General features: G+C 41.0%; 1 protein-coding gene across 5 annotated transcripts in view; it reads right to left on the bottom strand.

The window, feature by feature from the left end:
* The window catches only part of LOC310947223 (muscleblind-like protein 1), a 69,204-nt gene that overhangs the window by 3,831 nt on the left and 43,875 nt on the right, over positions 1-21,498 (bottom strand). For 2 of the 5 annotated variants that reach the window (XM_083913974.1, XM_083913973.1), the window contains exons 3-9: positions 14,974-15,144; positions 9,709-9,927; positions 6,454-6,693; positions 3,572-3,719; positions 2,716-2,751; positions 1,943-2,034; positions 1,580-1,653 (exon numbers count right to left, since the gene is read on the bottom strand). In XM_083913974.1, coding sequence (XP_083770100.1) covers positions 1,597-1,653; positions 1,943-2,034; positions 2,716-2,751; positions 3,572-3,719; positions 6,454-6,693; positions 9,709-9,927; positions 14,974-15,144 — 963 coding nt within the window. In that variant the 3' untranslated portion in view covers positions 1,580-1,596. Of the gene's footprint in view, positions 1-1,579; positions 1,654-1,942; positions 2,035-2,715; positions 2,752-3,571; positions 3,720-6,453; positions 6,694-7,524; positions 7,630-9,708; positions 9,928-14,973; positions 15,145-21,498 lie in introns of those variants that run through there. The other 3 variants (XM_083913975.1, XM_083913976.1, XM_083913977.1) reach the window with 3 other exon arrangements.

Below are 21,498 nucleotides of genomic sequence, written 5' to 3'. Positions count from 1 at the left end.
ACAAACATATTCTGGGAAAATATGTTTTCCTCAATAGTAATTGAAAATGCAGTTTAGTTGTTTGGGACCATATTTTTTAGAGACAAGCCTATGATTTCAAATCATGGGTAAGATTGACCGTCAGTTCTAGATGATTATAAAAAGCCCTGAATCATGTTCAAAGATGTAAAATGTAAAGTTTTTATATAAAAATGTCTAAAAATGACTAAACTTATGTATGTAATATAACTATTTTCTTTAGTTGTGTACTTACATTATTCCAAATATTTCCAACAATATGCAAAACAAGAAATATACGTAATTTTATTCAAAGGCACGGAGTGTGTTGGTTCTTTCATCGCCTGTCAGTGGTGTCATATAACCTTGTACCCCTCTCGTTGCTCTAACCCTGGTATAACTCCCACACAGGAGAACTGAGCCTTTAAAGCCTCAGAGTGATTGTAAATCACAATGTCACAGAATTATTCTCTGTAAAAGCGACAGAGCTTTGGCATTAGCTTTCGGTTAGCCATGTTACCACCTATAAATACAGCCAGCACAAACCAATCTGCCGGGGATCACAGTGACGGCACAGACATAAGTTGTGGCTTGTTCCAGGCTGTATCTGAGGTGCAGCCCATGGCTAAATAAAGCTCTCTGGTGTGTCTCCAGAGCTGCTGTCTGCCTGACTTTATACAGTCTATGGGACTAACATTTCAACAAAACCCATTCCCCTTGTGCTGAAACAATCCTAGAGGAGACAATGATGTGAAATATTTTGATATTGTTGTTATAGCTGGCTAATGTAACTTGCTGGGAGCATACCTATGTTCCGCGGGTCCTATGTTCCCCGGCCCTATGTTCCCCGCTTTGTATGTGACCGGGGAACACAGGACCCTTTAAAAAAAAAAAAAAAAGTCAGATGTTCCCCGCTTTTCCGAAAAAGGTCCTTTGTTCCCCGCTGTGTTATTTTTTCCACAATCAGTACCGAATTCCCCAGCAAATAGGCCTATATAGACCCTAACACTATCCCTTAATTCTTGCCCCTCACCCTAACCCTAACCGTACCCTCTAGCCCCAACATAATGCTGAATCAAATCCGCGAAGGCAGAGGCTTATGTGACCGGGGAAAATAGGACCCGGGGAACATAGGGATGACCCAAACTTGCTTGCAAATACAGACGAAATGCTTTTCAGCAAACATAGAAAAATACTGTCTTGAGTGGATTATGTCAAATTCTTTCATCCAGACTGCCAGGATGATCTAGCAAATGGACTGACATCAGCTTGCCTTTTGCAAATTTCTTTATCATTTAACATTGGGAAGCAATTAACGCCGATCCATGCAGCCAGCTGGCTGCTGGCTAACGTTAGCAGGCTTGCTTGGTCACTAACTGGTCAGCTACCAACAAATGGAACCTGATTGTGTGGGAAACACTGCAACTATTTCATATGAATGGCATGACATGAATAAACATTACCAAACTGTGTCTTTGTGATTTGCTTCACGTAAGAGTTATGTAGCTGTTTGGGGGAAATGTAGCAGACAGTATTGGTCTAAATGCATGTGTGAGATGTTAGAAAGAGATGCAGTACATACTGTTCTGATTGAGACTCCTACATCTGGGTCACATACTTGTGACTAGTCAGATGGTCAGCAGATATTATTGGAATCTGATTGAGAAGTGGAAAGGCAAAGATAGAAAGAAATAGACAGGGTGACAAAAAAGGAGGGAGGCATCAGATAAAGGGCAGAAGAAAAGTACTTCAACTGAAATTTATAATAAAGATCAGCATTGTAACTATAATCACTGTATCAGATGCTCTGAAAAGCTAGCAAAGATCAGAGATGAGCCTTGTGCACCATTCATACATTTTTCATCAAGAAAAAAATATATAATGAAAAGTTAGAGCTGCTACTAGAGAGAAAGAGAGAGAGAGGGGAGGCAGGAGAGGAGCAAACCTGATTGGCTGTTGCGGTTGCAAAGGGAACACTTGTGGCAGATGTGGTGGCTGCAGACACAGTGGCGGGATTAGCACCGTGCATCATGGGTACTTGGAGGGAAAGATCACATAGGCAGTTGAACTAGAGCAGATTTGAAGCTTTCAATGTCAAAACATTTGTACATCTGTATAGAGAATGTTGATGCATGAGAAAATCTTGTGATAGTTTTAAATCAAGGAGATTCTTACAATACTCAACAAATGTGAGTAAAGAGATAGAAAGGGAAGTGTTGTGGGGGGAGAAAAAGAAACATCAGATTAATTGTTTTTTTTACAGTCTTTATTTTGGCATTCTTACTGAACAGGCCAATTCATTTTATTTAAGTTTACCTCTCTAAAAGGGAAGATTAAAATGTATTAGGACCATAATGCAAAAATAAAAAAACTACTGCATCTACCACTTGTTCCACTATAACTCCCTATAGTATAGTGAGGTGTTCTTGAGGTTAGAGAGCTTTGGGTGGAAGTATAAAGAAGCAAGTGGAATTGCAACAAGCATTAGGGGACAAACAGACTGCGGCAGAGCAAAAAGGGGTAAATTGCACTATTAAATTCCAAATCCACATTTACAATTGATGTTTTTTTCAGCAACAGTGTCAGCTGAGTTGAAAAGAGATTACATATGTTTTGTTCACGTCAAACTCTTAACTAACAAAATGGAGAATGTGCTCGTGGTGAGTTGAATGACACGTGAGTGACTAAAATGAATCAGTAAGGAAGGCTGGCACCTACCAACACTTGTTGCAGGTGTCATGCACAATATCGAGCCTGTCCATCATGCATAGCAGCAGGGAGTGGAGTGAATAGGGAAGAGAAGAAATCAAGACAAAAACATTACAAGTGTTATAAAGTCACACATATTGGATTTAACGTGGAAATTAACAAACTGTGATAACATGCTGGATTCAATGCAGTGGTTATACAGCTGGTTATGTACCAATATTGATTACTAATAACTACACATATTAATTATTCATTTGCACACATCACTGTTGCTGCAACAACACATGCATCACAGCATAGGAAGCATACAAGATATAAAGCCCCCACTGCTCCTAAAATTGGAAACTTGGTGTATCTGTGCATATGACCACAACAAGCTTTGACCTTGAACTTGAAGGGGGAATTTAGCCACTTGTGCCCACAGACGATTTAGTATGATAAGGATGATTATTCTAAAGTCTTGACATCTGGCACGGGCATACTTTGGGCAAGTACCTAACAGTACATGTGACTGGTTTTGAAAATTTCCTGTCGGCGGCATAAATGACCTGCTTCAGAGTCCTTCAATTGTGTTGCAGTGACCTAACCTAAAGAGCAGTCATAATATCCTTAAAACAACAACAATCCACCCTGACTTCTGAAAATCAACCTACACTAATGCTGTACTGACAGGTGCAAATTCCATGCAAGTGTTTCCACCTTGTCAGCAACCATTCAGTCATTCAGCCATTCAGCCCTTCAGCCATTCAGCCATTCAGCGCGGATGCAAAAACATTATCATATGTGAGAAACTACATGTGATTCGAAAGCCAACAGCAATGGAGTCACAGCCACAAACATAGGATAAAGAAGGCTCATGCCTTACCTGATGGTATGAAGGCCTGCTGCTGAAACTGCATGTTGGCCAGGGCCTGTTGGTACTGGAACATACCAGCGTTGAACATCGTGGTGGCACCGTTGGCTTTTTCAAGTGCAGGTCTCTTTGGTAAAGGAGGCAAGACAGGAGGGAGCCCCTGAAGAGGGGACATCACCAAAATAAAGGGATGGGAGTGAGGGAAACCAAAGGATGGTAGCAGTGACATTCAGGACAGAGAGAAGAAAGAATTTCATTAGAAGATAAAGTTGCCCTTCCAAACAGCTATTACAAACACTGGCAAGCAAGCAGTGGACTGCACTACGTCTGTCAGAGCAAGACAGGACTGTGGTGCTAGCTGACAAACTAACTTCTATCTCGCTAATGACAACAACAAAACTGTCCTTATCACAATGTTGCTATGATTTTGAATAAAACAGTACATACAATAATTATTTTGCAGGCTAAGGCATAACTAGATCTTTCTGTAACGATAACTATGATGACAGCTATGATGCTAGTTGTATCGATTGATAGACAGAAATTATGTAGTTAGGGAAAGCTGCACTGCCCACTCCATGATAATAGTACACTATAAGCCGTGTTAAGACACCTCTACAACAATTACGCATGCAATATGGGAAGTGACAGAATCATGCAAAGACTACCTTCTAAGAGGCTAAAAAAGTACATGTTTTATGACACCAATTATTTGCTTTTGAGATGCACTTAAGGTGTTGAACTGACCAGTGACAGTGAAAAATGTGAGGGAGTTCCTATTGAAGTTCTCTTTTGTTTGTGGTCCCTGATATTTTAAATCAAGGTTCAAATGGGTATTTTATAAAAAACAACTACATAAGTAATTGATACAATCAGTTCATCACCCCTTAGTGATTTCTCATTACATATCTACTTTGTTTTAGAACTACAAAGGTATATCTACTACACCACAGCTACATGCCAAGCTTAAAGGTGAAAGGTCATAGTACCAGGTCAAAAGTTGCGTCGAGGGGTCGCTTCAGTGATTTGACAGCCGACTGAGTCTTTAATTAGCAGGCAGCGAGCACATGACGGCAATGGGCCAATGGGATTCAAGCGCATTAACATAAACCAGCAAGCGAAGGTGCATCATGGGGGCAGCAGTGCAGTGTGGGTTGGTGAGAAAAAAAAACAAAAAAAACAAACAAACAAACGAATAAAAATAAATCATTGGAATGCAATATACAACAATAACAAGACTAGGGCATGCGCATTAATGGCTGTAGGTTTACGGAAAGGAATTATGGACCTTGATGTAGTTTATCGTAAATTATTTTTCATGAATTGTAATATTGAGTGTAATGATGTTCTAGTCCGAAGAGGAGGATTAGTCAATTTGGTGCAATTTTAAGGCAATCCTGGTTTATTGTAGACATAGACCATGAATATCATGTAATATAAACCTGGCTCGCAAACATTCCAGGTATTGAGTTTACTAACTTTCTTTGGTGTCTGGGCCATGGCAACTGTTGCCCTGGCAGGTTAACTTGATCCTGACCCTCAGAATTATAAATAACTTTTTGATGTCACAATTATAGTTAATATACTCAGTAATGTTGACCTGCTTGCACGAAAAATACAAATTTACAAAGCATTTGAGTGTGTTTTTTTTTATTCTTAAATTTATAACCACTATTTACCACTTACAATATACATGTATATCTTGAACTACTTAGTCAGAGTCGAGATTTGCTATCAAGGTTGAAACTTTACTGACATGGCACCTAAACTTGATGCAGCACAGTCCACACTGCTGCTTCTGTGTCTTCTTTTAATCATCAACTAAAACAAAGCTACTGTATTTAAGTATAACATATATGATGTTATATCTCCTGGGCTATTTTATTCTATCTCACTTTTTACTGTATTATTGTATTGCTGTCTCATATATAATTTATTTTAACAAATATAACTATATTTAAAAAGTAGTTGAATCAAAAGTAGGGACTTTAACACAAATCTGATGTTTGCTTTGATTCAGATGATCAATGTGCTTCAGTGTGTGCTTATAAATACAGTAGAAACACATTATTTGCTCCCTTGTATATGTACAGTATGTCTGTAAAATAACCAATTCAGACTTCAGTCCAAATCTATGGCCACATTATACAATTTGCATTTTCATGACTGATTGTCAATTCAAATACCATACAAGCTAAATTGGTAAAGTCTGCACATGAAATTTAATATTTTATAGAGACGAGAGGCTAAAAATGTGAATAATGATACTATTGTTTGGAAATATGGACGCAGGTATGATTATATTAGGCCTAGTTTGGCTTTAACATGAAAGGTTAAATGAATTCAAGCTTATCCTCCTTTCTGGAATAACTGCTGCATAATGTCATCTACAGAATTTGGCTGACCAAAGACCTCAGTGTATCCTTTTATAGAAAGTTATCAGTGCATTGCAGAAACAAGGTTGAAACAACAGTCCTCAAAGATGTATTTTCAGCAAAAATGTAACATACCTATTAACTGCAAACAACAGCAAGGCTACAATTTACAAAGCAGCAAAACAAGGAGCAAAGGAGGAAGGGGAACAGTAGGCTCAGTCACATACTAGCATGAATGCTACAGCCTGCTGCTAATAAAGCACACATAGACTCTGTATTTTATTAGGGATAGTTGGGTCAGAGCTGAAGAGGGCAGAGGAGACTGGGGTGTGTGCTGGGAGGTTGAGTAAAAGCACAGCAACTGACTCAAACAACTAGATAAGACATTTTTTTTTTGACAATAAGAAACGGGAAATCCAATGCCTTAATAAGAATGTTTGTGGTATACTGTGCAAGTCATGTTAAATTATCTTTAGCTTGAGTCCTTATTGGTGTTGCCATCTATGGACAGATACCTACCATGGCTGCAGCAGCCGCAGCCTGGTTGACTTGGTGTTGAGCGGCTTTGATCTTGGCCTGCAGGTGAGCTGGAGGGTGAAAGTACTTGCACTTCTCTCTAGAGCAACGGCCCTTGATGTAGTCCATGCACACAGTGACTGTGTTGTCGTTGGTGTCAATCATAGTGCTATCTGAAGGATGGGCGAAGCGACAGTCGTTCTCCCCACGTGTGCAGTTACCCCGCTGGTATTCCCGACACACCTGGTTCACAAAAACACAAGCACAAACGCACGTTTAACTGGTTTTATTTTGTTTACACGTCGACTCATGCATAGATGCACACAAACAGCAGACCCTCACACACACATTATGATGTTACTGTTCACTTTTACTCCACATTTAATGAAGTAATCAATCTCTTCAGGCATTTCAGAACTTGACAATCACTTTACCAGACAGAGCTAACCAATATAGTGACAGGCTCGGCCATTACTGTTGATTGATAAGCAGAACAGACCGTAACCAACGTTTACAGACTCATTAATCACACAACATTTATCCATTATTTAAATGAGCTATGTTGTTGTTCTTCCTCATAGAGACAGAAGGGGGCAGCGTCTACATGAACATTTGGGGGAAATTATTGCCTTAGCCTGAATGTAGAGGCTCAATGAGGCTCATGTGAAATATAAGGCTGCTTACCCTCAAGGGAGGCTGTAGCTGACGTAATCATCAGCCCATACATTATAACACAGGTACACACAACTGCACACACAGAAGCATAAATTATGAGGCAGCATTTTTTTTCCTGAGAATTACATTTTGACACTGAAATAGCTGAGCAATAACTTAAGATCTCTGTTCAAGCAGTGGCAGCCACAGCGAGTCTGAATGGCATTTTGAATCCTATCTTACTCCAGATTAAATCTAATTTTATGTGACGTTGTATGGATCTATCAGTTATTGTAATAGAACAAGCCATCTACCAAATGTCTGTTTACCAGTCTCACTGTCTACATGCATAAAGGACTTGATTTGTGGTGGAACGGCTGCTAGACAAAAGGCCACCAACAGCGTAATCTAGAAACTAACCCTGTCTCTGTCATGACAGCTCATCATCCCCAATCACCGATCTGGGGCAGGATTGTCTCTCTGTCCATCTCTTCTTTCTCTTGTGTACCTCTCTCACAGACTGACATACATTAATTCCCGACCATCCCCACTGCTGGTACTGGTCAGAAAGAGAGGGAGAAAGAGAGAGAGAGAGAGAGAGAGAGGGAGAAAGAGAGAGAGAGAGAGAGAGAGAGAGAGAGAGAGAGAGAGAGAGAGAGAGAGAGAGAGAGAGAGAGAGACAGAGGGAGGCTGTCTTTCAGCCTTGTTGTCAGGCAGATGTTGGAGAGGCGGGTGCAGGAGGGAGGGAGGGAGGAAGGGAGAGAGGGATGAAACAAGGGAGGGAGAGGATAATATAAGAGTGGTGGATGAATAAAGAATAAAATACAGACAGATTGGGATCTAGGAGACAGAGTGAGTCTTTAGGATTGGCGTTTGAAAAAATATAGAAGAAAGGGTAGACTAAATGGAAGCAATTTGATGTTCTCTGCACCAGGAGCACCAGTGTGTTTGTCTTAACAGTGGTTTATCATGCATTAGAGAGAGATAACGCGGCGGAAGTGCTTAGTTGGACAAACAAATAAAGGGCCCGTTAATCATATTTCGGTCCCTATAGTAACAGTCCCTCTGGGCAATTTACATCACCATGGTTTCAGGTAAGCAACATATGATTTCATGAACAGCTGCAGCTAAAGCTCCATATAACAAAGAGACAGAGACTCCTGAGAAATATGTCTCGGGGTAACATCCTGTCGGATGTCTTTTTTAAAATAGGAATTTCCCTCAAACATTTCTACTCACTGGAATGTGTGTTGGTCCACAGAATTCCAGCTATGTTTAACTGTCTGCTCCTTTTCTCTAAGATATTTTTAGCAAATCTAGTTCCTTGCAAAGTAGGCTAGGATATGAAAATACTCTCGATCAAAAAGCTTCACCAGCACACACACCGGCCGTTTACTGGACTGAATCAAGACTTTCATGTACTTTTTTCTATTAACAGAGTCTTGCTTCACATTTTTCTCACCTTCTCTTCTTCTCACCATGACTCCTCTATGATATTCAATCGTAGCTCCATCCTTTGTTTCTGTTATCTTTGTCTCTGCTTGCCCCAACCGCTCCCCTGACAACATCAACAGGTCTACAAATTGATTTCCTATCTCCCCCTCCGTCTTTTTTTCCTGTCATTGACCCATTCCCTCGCTCTGCATGTCATCCACTCGCTCTTCGGGCCCAGAGACTTCCTCAGCCTCGCCCCCATTAATTACCCAGGTCCTGACGTTACATTTCAAATGTAACCTTCCTAACGTTCTCACACGCCTCCTGCCTGCCTCCAACGATTTCTCCATCATTCTACTGTGAGTGTTTCCTGGGTGGGGCTGCATAATGGATGCAATTGACTTACTGTCCAATTAATGATTATCTGAACACAGCTAGAGGAGCGGCACTCATCAAATGACTGATTGCCTTCATAGACAAATTAAAGATTTTTCAGAAAATTACACAATGATACAATATAACTTGGGTTCATGCCAAACAATCCTGTCTCCTGCCTGTTTGTATACATACAGTCTCATTAACATCTCTCTCTCCCTTTGCTTAAGTCAGGGTAATTACTATATTGTGGCAATAAGGTGTTGTTATTGTAACAGAAACTGTGTACCAGATACATAATTAAAGTTGACAAACAGAAACTGTTGAGGAATGAATTTCCAACCCATTCCTTTAATATTCAAATAGGTATACCATCTGTTTGCATAGCTGGGTAAAAGATCCTCACTGGATGCAGTGTTTACTAGAGTCTTGTTAATCTATCTTTTAATCTGTGATTTATTTGAAATTGAAAAAATAAGTATGCATATCCTCTCATTTGTTTGATCTGTGGTACATGTAATTCACATTTATCCCGTTTACTGCAGGGAAAATAAGTATTCAACACAAACAATATGAAGACTCTGTTGCTTTCTACCAGAATGTTCAAGATGAGACACAGTTGGACCTTCCAGCAGGACAATGATCCATAACATACTGCAAAAGAGACTTTCAAATGGTTCCAGAGGAAGACAATTATGGTGTTGGAATGGCTCAGTCATCAGTGTTCAAAGAGAAAATGTGGACCTGTTGAATATTCATTTCTTGTCTCTGTGTGTTTGAATGTGTGCTACTCACCTCCAGTCTGTCTGTCCTCATGAGTTTCTGTGCAGCAGCAGCAGCAGCAGCTGGTACGGGGACATTGGGGTTGCTGGTGACCAGTACGGGGCCGCTGGATAAGATGTCACCGGGCATCAGACCGGGTGACACCGGGCCAAGGTAGGGGTTGAATGCAGCAGCCGCTGCCGCGGCAGCATTGACGTTGTTTGAAAGGCTAGGTGTGACTGAAAACATGGGCTGTGGGCACATGCAAAATGAGAGTTTTGGTCAAAAATGAACAAAAACAATTTGCAAAATATCTCATTCAGATTTGTCACAAAGCCCATGTATAAAAATGTTGAATATTTAATTATATCTACCAATAGGCACAATATTATCCTTCTTAACTTCTACTCAAATTACCCATTGAATATACTATATAACATAAGATAAGATGTGAAATAAGAGATGTATGGAATCATCAACAGCCAAGCAGAGGACAGGAACTGTGCTTGGGGATGTGGAGGAAAAGAAGATGTCAAAAATAGACAATTAATGGGCCCGTATCTGAGGAAAAACAATATGTTTTCTTTGATGGCTGCTTGTCTTTTATTTGAGAGAACACATACAGGCGGCCATCTGTACCTACATGGATCAGATGGAATCACATGCTTCACACACCAGAGATCACACACATATAGGAGTAATAAAGCTCAGAGGTGTCAAGCTGTGTGTACATGGGAGGGAGGAGATGGGCTATACTGTACATGTATACCTGTATGTGCTTGAAAGACAGATTCTGTGAGAGGGAGGCTGAGGAGTATGCTAGCTGACATAGCACAGTGCAAGTTTTCCCTGCACGTTCCTGACCTCAGCCCCAGTCTGAGGATTGTCTCTTGGGCCACTGCCAACACGACACAGTGAGTAATAGAGCAGCGGCAGCCAAGGTTGGACAGCTACATTCCTCCCAAAAACCTCCTTACTGCTCTGGGATGACTCAGAAAATCAGGGATGATGGCGTGGACTCTCTTACTCTTTCAATGCTCCCCTCTGGAATGTCTGAAGAATTATGTCCTATCACAAAGTACTCTGGAAAAGTAGATATGTCTCTCTCAAGGTGTTCAGATATCAGTCTGGGACAGTCGAAGCTCAAGGTTGGTATGATGTCAGCGGAAAGACTAGCAGTCATGAGGCTGAAACAATGCAGTGATGTCATCCTGCAAAAGTTTTGCGACCTTTTCTGGAATGTCTTTTTATTTAGCATTGAAATGGTTCCAAAAATGTCGGAACATTTGCAGACTCTTGCTATAAATAACAATCGCAACATACTGAAAACCGTTATGTTCAATTGAGCTTATTTACACAGTAGGAACAGAAAGACATCTCACTGCACGCCTCCTGTCAGCTATTTGTGTTCCTGCAGTGATGTGGTTTGTGTAGCTTGTAGTTAAAAAGATTTCCCCTTTGACATAGCCTGAATCCAAATTACAAATGCCATACAAAATGAGCATTACAAACATAAGCATATCAATCAGTTTACGTTGTAGATATGACATTAAGATTTAGTATAAAAATATAAATTTTTAATGTGAGAGCAGAATGCTATGAGGGTATCACATGAGTGAGACCAAACAACTCAACTTGCTATGTAAGAGTTAATTTCAAAGTTAAAAAGCAATGTAATCATCTAGAGTTGTTTCAATGTCATGCTACAGTATGTCAAGTAATAGTACGTTTTTTTGTTTGTTTCATGTTTACGTAATGTGTTAAACATTGTATGTCAGGCAAAGGCAGGCTGTAGTAGCATAAGTCTTTAACGTGTTTTTACTTGTGAGAGGGAAACTATGAATTAATCCTTGAAAAAAGAGAGTGTCGCTCAAAATTTTGGCTCAAAATACGTTATAACATTAGATGTGTTGGTGTTGGATTGCTACACTTTCTATGCACACTTTGCTGCAACAATTTACCTTCCTGCTTACCCCCCTACCCAGAAATTCATATTTTTACTGCACAGATGTAGCCCCCCGCCGGTTTGTTGCGCAGACCAAAATGAAAGCGGAGTTCAAAGATGTGGTCTGAGTAAGGGCACTGGAAGTAGTGGGAAATAGTGAAACAGTACTGACAGATAGAATTGTAATGCGGGCTGTCCGCTGACATTGACTCTGTAATAAAAAACATCACGAGCATCATCGCTCACAGACAGCTGTAATGAACCCTAATTACTTCACCCTCTGCACAGTTCCATGCGTGAAATGAACGCGCTCTCCTACACACATGAGAGAGGGTGGACAGCTATGGGCTAGATAATAAAAAAATAAAAAATAAAAACTGGAAGAGCAGCAGATATTATTTGGAAGAGAAACTGGGGTTGGAGGCAGGACACTAAGCTAAGGGAGGGATAAAGGAAGATAGTCTGATTCCTGAAAAGGCTAGTACCCGGTCTTACCCTTTGTTCACTTTGCACACAACATAGCTCTTCTTTCTTGACATTTCTTTGGAGAGCAGGTCTAAATACATCTCTCCTCATTGCTGTCTTCCTATCTCCTTCACTTTACCTACCTGTCTTTACTCTGTTCATTTATCTCTTCCCGCCTCACTCAGTCCTCCTTTCTTCTTCTGCTGTGTCCTTCTCTGTCAGCCTGTCTTCCTCCTCCTTTCCTCTTCTTACACTCTCTCTCCCCATGACATAAACAGAAAGGGAAGACTTTGCAGTCCCAGTGAGATCTATTGCTTCTTTAAATCCTTTCATGGATTCCTCTGTACCTCTCAATAGGCCTCTCGACTCAGCCCCTTCTTCCCCAGATAAGGGTGATAAGCCATTGGCTAAGTGTGCACGTGTGTCTGTGTGTGTTTCCAAGCATGCAGCATCTGAAGTACTTTTGAATAGTCTGAGACAAATTCACTCCACTGCTCTCATTTAAACATAAAGGAACTGAGGAGAAGACAGAGGAATTACTTCAAGCCTGACTGACAGGTCTCATTGACTCTGTAAGGTCTCATGGATCAGGCAGGGAAGAATTCATTTGAACTGGCTGACTGGAGCTCCGACCATCACCTTGAAGATCCTTGGAGCATGCAGCACATTCACAGAGTCATTTTTGATGTAATGTATTGCACGTGTTTGTGTGTGTAGGACCTCATGAGGAAGTGCTGTTTAAGGAGTTTTTGTGTCTGGTTGTCTGCTCAGCGTCGCAGGAAGACAACCGTAGATAAGACATTTGTATGCTTGTCGCGATGGGAGATAAGGTGGGGTTTACAACCTCGGGCCCTCCTAGGGTCATACAATAACCCAGAACTCCAGGATTAAGGACCCCCTTTTAACCTAAATCAACGTCAAATCTGACTGCACTTCGAACTGGAGGAGCTGTCTCTGTGAGACAGATGGACTTTCATTAATAAAATCTAAGCAACGGAACTTTGTGTAGATTTTTGGAAAAACAGTTAAAGTTCGATGTTTCATCGCAACTGGCTGTTCAAAGACATTCTTGCAAGTGTGTAACAGTATATGCGTTGTTTGTATCTTGTTGTGATTATGTTTATGTGGTTTCAGAAGTGCAAAGTCTCTGTCTAATTCCTGAAATAATTTGTGTTTTAATAATAGGCCTGTCACTATATCTAGGAGAATGTGATGATGTGTAGTATCTGTATCTGTTAAAACTGTCTGCCTAAAGATTTTGGTTAAATTGAATATCAGAAAGCTTAATAATGGAAAATCAACCAAAGATAGTTTAATCACAGAATTAGAATTCCGGCGTAAAAAGCAGTTGATTCGCTCAGAGCCAAAGGGATGGGTTAAACCAGACCCCACCTCTTCGTTCAACTGTGAGATAAAGGAACAAACAGAAGTGTCCAAAAACTCTCTTGTTCTCTTCTGCAACTGCTCTCTTCTCTTCACCTCTCTTGACCTCTCTCTCTACCTTTCGCACCTCTGACCACCCCTCCTGCTGTTAGTTCCTTTGTTAACCCAAAGTTAGCAAGAGACATTACTTTATATTTTGTTCCTTACTAAAGTATTTCCGTTTATTAATCTATTTTTATCGCGTGACTTTTTAAGTTTTCTACGACACGTTTTTCTTATCTTTTATAAGTATAGTTAAACCCCTTGTGCTGTCTTTGCCTTTTTGTCCGGCCGGCAAATTGCATCGAACTCTAGCCCCACAGAATCGATCAGGACTTGTCAAAACAAACCACCTCCAGAGGCAAGCCACCTGAAGCACCAAATCCAGGCCACGACCGGACCCGACGAGACCCGACGAGACCCGAAGAGACCGGACGAGACCCGCCGAGCCAATCGCGCAGCTGACCCAGTCTACAAACCGAGCCGAGGTCTGCCAAACACCGGGACGCGGACCCACGGAACCTGCATCGGTACTGTAAGACGCCAGGGCAACTGTAATATCAACGGCAAAGTAAGGTTGGCCTTTTAATGCAACTCTTGGTTAAACGTTGGGGACAGTTAGATTCTGATCCGAGTTCTGTTGGCCGGCTAATTAGAGCAAGTTTTTGTATCCGCCAGTGATATTATAAACAAGCCCCCCTCAAGTCTCAAGCTTCTTATATCCACATTTAACCTTTTTCCACTTGTCCATTCAGTGTTGCACTACCCTGTATTCTCCTTGTTAGGTAGTCAAATAAATGTTTATAACCTTACGTCGTTGTGAGAGTCTGTTCTGTGCAGAAAGTGTTGGTCACTGATAAGGCTGTGGTACGAATTAACGCGTTCAAGACGAGACTGATAAAATTTAACAATCAATTATTTTAAATAACTAACAGGTATTAAACCTTCACCAAAGTTTAATAAACATCCTGTCTTAATTTGGTGTGGTGCCCTTACTTCGAGGTAAAATAAATCCTAAATTTTAACGAGTCGAGTTAATTCATAATTAATTCAGCAACTGATATATTTTAGCCATAACAAAAGTAGGCTTACTCTCCTACGTGTGTGTGTGTATGTGCATGTATTTTTGGGTGTGTTGCATGATAATGATAAAATTCCTAATTGATCGCTGCGAAACAAAATAACATGTTTGATGTCAACCTAGCCTCTGAGATTGCCTGTTTGTTTAGTTATTATGCTTAATCGCCTCCATAATTAACCTTCATAAAAATGATTGAAAGTTGCAGCCATAGATAAACTTTAAAATATTTGACAATTACCTGAAGGTCCACTTGAGAGCTTTTACTGGAGCTCTTCTACTATGCTTCACAGTGGTTCTCAGTGGAAGGAGTTTGTACACTGAGCTCATGAATCGATCTTAAGTAGATCGAAGTATATTCATGTGTACTGTGTATGTGTCCTCTCACCACCGGCTGTAGCTGTGTGCCGGGCATCATGGCGTTGGCAAGCTGCATCTGCTGGGCCAACATGGCCATGTTTTTCTGCTGGATGAGGTTGTTCCTTCCATTTATCTCCAGCTGGGTCTTTAGGTGGGGAGGTGGATGCAGGTACTTACAGTTCTCCCTGGAACAGCGGCCCTAGTGAGGTGAGAGGGGAAGAGGAGGAAGTAGGAGGAGAGAGAGGAGAAAGATAACAGAGGAGGATAAAGTAATGGAGAGAGAGAATTAGAATAGTGTTTCCTTTAACTGTTGCCTAAAGAAGTAATGAGCCTTGACTCAAGTTGCTGCCCTCCAATTAAGCAAGCACCGACCTAACATGGCGGACATCTGGGCCTGCCACTGGCTGTGTCGTAAGGAAGACGGATCAGGTCTGCTCTCTTTTCCCCCTTCATGACCTAAGCTGTGTGCTCACTACCTTCCCTGAATTTCTCAAGGCCCCATCGAGAGACAAATTAGCTTCAAGAGCTGAGATAAAGAGGATTAGCTGTCTATCTGCTTCTGCGAACAGACTGTAATACACAGAGCAAAAGAAAAAGAGACAGAGAGAATTATGCCCTGTTCCAATGATGATTTTTTTTTCCGTATCCATTAATCTGGCAAGGATCATTATAATTGAATCATATACTTTATTTTTTATGGGTTTTCAAAAACAAGAACACAACAATGACAGCGATGTCATGAGACTGAATTTAGTTTGCAAAAGATGGCAATTACTTTTTTTATAAGTTTATGAATCATTTGTTCCAAAAAAATGTTAGAAAATTGTGGGGGAATCACACAATTTACAATTAGCAATTTCATAATGCTCAATGTGACATCTATAAAAAACTTGTTTTATCTGACCAGATATATTCATCACTATCACATAAGACAAAAAAAACAAGTTTTTTTCTTTATATAAATAACGTTAAAGATGCTCAAGTTAAAAAGGTCAAGAACATATCTCTTTTTATGACAACAGTTACTAGTAAAATTAAAGGAAGCAACTGCTGCTCCTCATGCTCAAACTCCAAAGTGGATTTTCGGGAGGATTTTCAATCAGTAAAGACCTGCACACTCCTCTGTTCTACTACCTTAGAAGCTGTTCCACTTGATGCTGGGTGTCTTACACTGCCCTGTGAATCATTATTGATCTCTTCCCAATTGAGACGGATGAATTGTGTGTCAATACTTTACAACATTTCAGAAAAGAACAGGCTGGAGAACTGATGCAGGATCGATACATAATTGGAGACTTCTGTGACAATAAACATAAACACATCATGGCACTTTATCTGATATTCTGCTAGTGTCGATAGGCAGTGCAGTGTGCAGCTGGGTGCTCGGAGCTGTTGGTGATTATATTCATCCAGCAGTCTGCAACCCAAGGGGGAGAAGGAGGGGATGTAATTTACACTCTCATAATGCCTGCTCCACTGAACACTCCCCTGGATAGGTGTAATATTTTAGGTATCTCCTCCTCTTTTCCTTTATTCCCTCCTGCCTCCATCCCCCATACATCCCAAGCCTCATGCTGATATTTGTTGTCATCATCATGAATACAGAGCAGTTGAGGCGCAGAGGTGCTGCTGTGATCTGTGTATGCGAACATGTTCACGTATGTGTGCAGAATGTGCAAAGCAGAAGTACCACTCTCCCTCTGCCTTTGTCACTTTAACTCTTTATTCTCTCGCCTCAATCTTCCCCCATCAAAATGAATCCTCTCTTCCCATTATTCCTTTATATAAATCTATTTCCAGGGGAAAGAGAGAACAACACTGTAACAACACCACAGCATCACCTCCCATGGGGAATTAAAGGTTGTGTGTCATGCTACTGCTTATTTCAGTGAGATTACCTGCTGCCCGTTGCAGCCCACTATGACACCTGCTTTCACAACCTAACACATACTCACCCTGCACTTTTCTTCTTTTCCTTCCACCTCTCCTCTTTCCTCTCCTTGTCTCAGTCTACCTCGCCATCTCTTTCTTTTATTTCCTAGGGAGCCTGTTCTGCCTAGCTACAGCAGGAAAGATACTTTGCATTGGAGAGCAGCAGAATGTCAAGAGTTCTTCCTGCATTTTCATTGGCTAAGAGCTGCAGTAATAGTACTCCCAGCGTGCCGATTGGCCTAGAGGCACACATTAACAATGCTCTTAGTCTGGCTCATCCCTGTGCGGCTGTGGCCATTGATCAGTGCTAATTGGTTAATGTCTTTTGATTTACAAGGCACATTACCCCTTGGTGACTAGCCTCTAGCATGTCAATTCCAGCCAAGTGCGTGAGTGTGTGTGTCTGTGTGTATGTGTGTGTGTATGTGTGTCATTAACTGTGACAACGCGGAGCTTACATACAATCTCTTCATTGGTTTGCAATGGTCAACTTTAAGGTAACTTTACTCAGTATTTTTTACCCACAAAGAATTCTCACTAGCTCTATGAAACTCATTGTTTACTTATTTTAGCTCAGGCATTTTTTTCAGCAAAACAGCTCCCATTGGAAACTACCAGTAAGCACTACCATAAAACAGCAGACAAAGTTGGCGCCCAGCTGGTGAACATGGTGGAGCATTTAGCAGCTAAACAGACAGATATTTTTCAAAGGAGTGAGTGAAGAGCAAAATAGCAGCACTACTATATTAACATTCACCAGTCTGTTTAACCTTTTTTTATTTAACCGTTGGCTAAATCTTTTGAATAGGTTTAAATATGTACTCTACACAGATCTCATCCACCCTTCCCCAACTTGTCAAATATCGACGTTTTAGGACGGCCTTTTGCGTCTGATATCAACACACATGTTGCTCTCATGCACTGACATGCACGTTCGGCCCAACCGGCTACCAAAACAAACAGAGAAGCTCAGATTACAACACACACACACACACACACACACACACACACACACACACACACACACACACACACACACACACACACACACACACACTCACTCACTCACTCACTCACTCACTCACTCACTCACTCACTCACTCACTCACTCACTCACTCACTCACTCACTCACTCACTCACTCACTCACTCACTCACACACACACACACACACACACACACACACGCACACACTCACTCACACACACACTTCATTCTCGGCTCAGGATGCCATTACTTTGCTATATCTTTACATAGCAAATATTTGTTTGCTGCAAAACTTCTTTTCAACCTTTATGTTTTACGCAATTACTTATTTTTGATAAGATTAAGTCTGAACCAATAGTCCTTTGTAGACGAATTGTGAAATTAAAAGAGATTTCACCTCCATCATTTCAAAAACCTTCAACCTCGTCTTACAACACCATGACTAGTATCGAACTAAAGCCTATTTTGTGGTAAATTAAAAAAGTTTAGCAGTTGAATCAGCAGACTGAATACAGGAATCTTCTTGCCTTCAAATCCACTTTCAGCAAAACTGATGGGAAACTAGAGAAGATCTCAACAAATTCATTAACATTATGATGCTTTGTTAAGGATTCTCTTTTCATGTGATGGTTTTGGCCCTCTCATTTCAAGAAAGGCAACGTCGGACCTTTCATATGTTTATACACAAAATGTGAACACGATTATCATTAAGATGAATGTGAAATCACCGTTGTAATGCTTGTAGGAATGATGATTTACCTTTCTGCATTTTATAAGCTGCATTCAAAAAGTCAACACCTTGACATAGTCCTACCCCTCTGTTATGGCCAATAGCCCCATTAGCGATTGCTGTGTTGTCTGAACAATTCAGTCCTGTGTGAGCATGAATACCCCACTAATCACTGCAATGCCAATGTCCTGGCTTCTCTCCTCTCCCTTTTCTCTGCGGTTGCCCCCACTGTCTAAACAGTGTCCGTATAGGTTAATGGTGAGCCTGTCTGGTCTAGAGCACTGCTACCTCTGGCTAAAAGCATACCAGACTCCACACATGTTGACTGTGTTCCTCCTTCACCTGTCTACCTGTCCTCCGCTGAGACTCTAATATGCTAACAGACTACATGCATCTGTCTCTCAAGCATTCATCTTCCCCCCCTGTCTCTTCTCTGCCAACTCTTTCCCTCCCAATCCTACCTTTCAGGTGATTGTCTTGACTAGTTTGTTCTCCAAGCAAGCCTTTGCACCAAACAAATTCATTTTTTTCCTCATTCAAAGCTACAAAACAGGTTCAGGGCAAGGTTTTTGGTAAACAGCCTCCACATATGGTAGTCTCATTGCAAAATACGTAGATTCTGAAACTTGAACCAATTTGCTTTTGCCAGACTTTGGCTGTGGCAAAGCAGCATAGTTTCACTTGCTTTCAATTGGCAAGCCATTAAAAGAAAGTGAACCAGCTGTCACCGTCCCACTCTTAAGTGTATGTGTTTGCATGCACACGCTGGGGAATGGAGCTTTCTGCGCTAATAAATCACCTTGGCCTCATTACACAAGATACCTTTCAGCTCCTGACACACACACAAACGCTCATGGATGCAGACACACACACACACACACACACACACACACACACACACACACACACACACACACACACACACGTTTACTGTCTCTTTAGGGTAATATAAAATAGTTGTTGTGGGAGAAAGTTATTGATGCTTATTAATCTACAACTGCAACAAGAAGGCAAAGTTAATTTCTGGGTGTCTACATATACATGCAAGTATTGATACACACACACATGCATTCAAACAAACATGCCATAACCTTGAGGTATTTCAGTTAGCCTACCACTGCAGCTTTTTCACTGCATTTCCAGGTATCAAATGTGGCTGGTTTTGATCTCGGCAACAACATGGTTTTAATCAGCATTACATAATCCTCTATAACAAGGTGACATTGATGAGGCCATCTACAAAACAGTAAATCAGGACAGTGGGCACTGGATTTTCTTAACCCTTTGATTTCCACCCTCTGGATACACCATCCACACTGCATTGAAAATGATAACGAGGATCAAAAAGAGGAGAGTCTTACCCATCAATACATTAATTACATGTTTACATTCATGTCATTTTTCTAATAGCGTTTTGTCACAGTTTGACATAGTGATAGTGTGCTAGTAGAACAGTGTGTGGAAAAAAAGGATGAGAGGGATTAGGGGGATCTGCAATTGTACATGAGATAATGCCTTTCAAGAAACAGACTACAGTTCTGTCAAAAGAGATGATTATATTCTTCAGGATTTTAATGCAGTACATGAAGATACCGTACATACATGAGCAAATACCAAAAGGAAAATATAGTAAAGGAAAATCTTACCACATTTCGTAAATGCTAAAATGCAGGTCATTATTGTATATTTTTTCATTTGTTCTCTTCTTTTTTTTTTTTCTTTATTTCTCCAGCAGCATGTTTCTACTCTGTCACTTTCATTCTTCCCTAACTTTTCATCCATCTTTTCTCCCATGGCTTATTTTCATCTGTTTGAGCCAAGTCCGTGAAATGGGGAGTTAGAATTAAAGGACAGGGACATAAATGAATGTTTAGAAACTTCTGTTAATGATCATCCATGAGATGCTTATAATAATCTGCCAAACTAAGGGTCAAGGCAATTTGGGTGGATGTTAAGGAAGTCACTGACTTACTCTGTGTGTGTGTGTGTGTGTGTGTGTGTGTGTGTGTGTGTGTGTGTGTGTGTGTGTGTGTGTGTGTGTGTGTGTGTGTGTTGTGGGACTATATGATCAAAACCTAAAACCATCAGCCCTATTTACTGCCTGTGGTAGTTTGGCAGCTCTCTGAAGGATGTGTCTGTGGAATCCAACAGAATAAAACCTGTGGCAGAATACCACTCCCAGGGCAGCAACAGAGACACAGAGACAGACACAAGAAAAGAAACAGAGGACAGTAGGCAGTGAGGTACGAAAACAGAAAGTGGGAGATTTATATGAATCAGTCTGTCCGACTGATTTCCGCAGTGTCTTTACTGGCAGATATCTACATCCTTCAAGGGTTGAATGGTACATTGCTTTCCACCAGACCCCTTCTCCATGTTCACTCCAGTAATCATCCATGATTCTAAATGATCTTTTAATCTACACATCCAGAATAGCTCATTCCAATTGAACCACACATAATCCAAAAGCCTCAGATCTTTTTCGCATTCTCTCTCTCTGCACGCGCTTCGTCTGAGCTCCCCTCAGACTACTGAATACCGTGACCAGTGTGACAACTTTAGAGCTCAAGTCTGGACAGCCAGCGTCACCCAAACCTCTGTGCATTATTAATTTTCTGCCAATGGTAGTCACCACCTCTCCTTCCTGCTCCCAAAGACAATCATCAATCAAGAAAGCGTGGTCTGCATGAGATGAGATGAGAATGCACAAGCATACACACGGGCATGTACTTTCTAGACCAAAGGTTGCTGTTGGCAAGCATACGTCAGCCAAATTATGACATCAGATACAGCACAAAGAACGTCCTGTCTGAGGACTGAGAGTGCTGCCAGACTGGCCAATAACACACACAAAATCACTCACACACCAATTCAGCACATTTATTCAGCAATACACACCAGCTGC

The sequence above is a fragment of the Echiichthys vipera genome, assembly GCF_963691815.1.
Source record: "Echiichthys vipera genome assembly, chromosome: 5".
NCBI lineage: Eukaryota > Metazoa > Chordata > Actinopteri > Perciformes > Trachinidae > Echiichthys > Echiichthys vipera.
The sequence above is the reverse complement of the archived record's forward strand: the minus strand, read 5'-3'. Positions and strand labels throughout refer to the sequence as shown.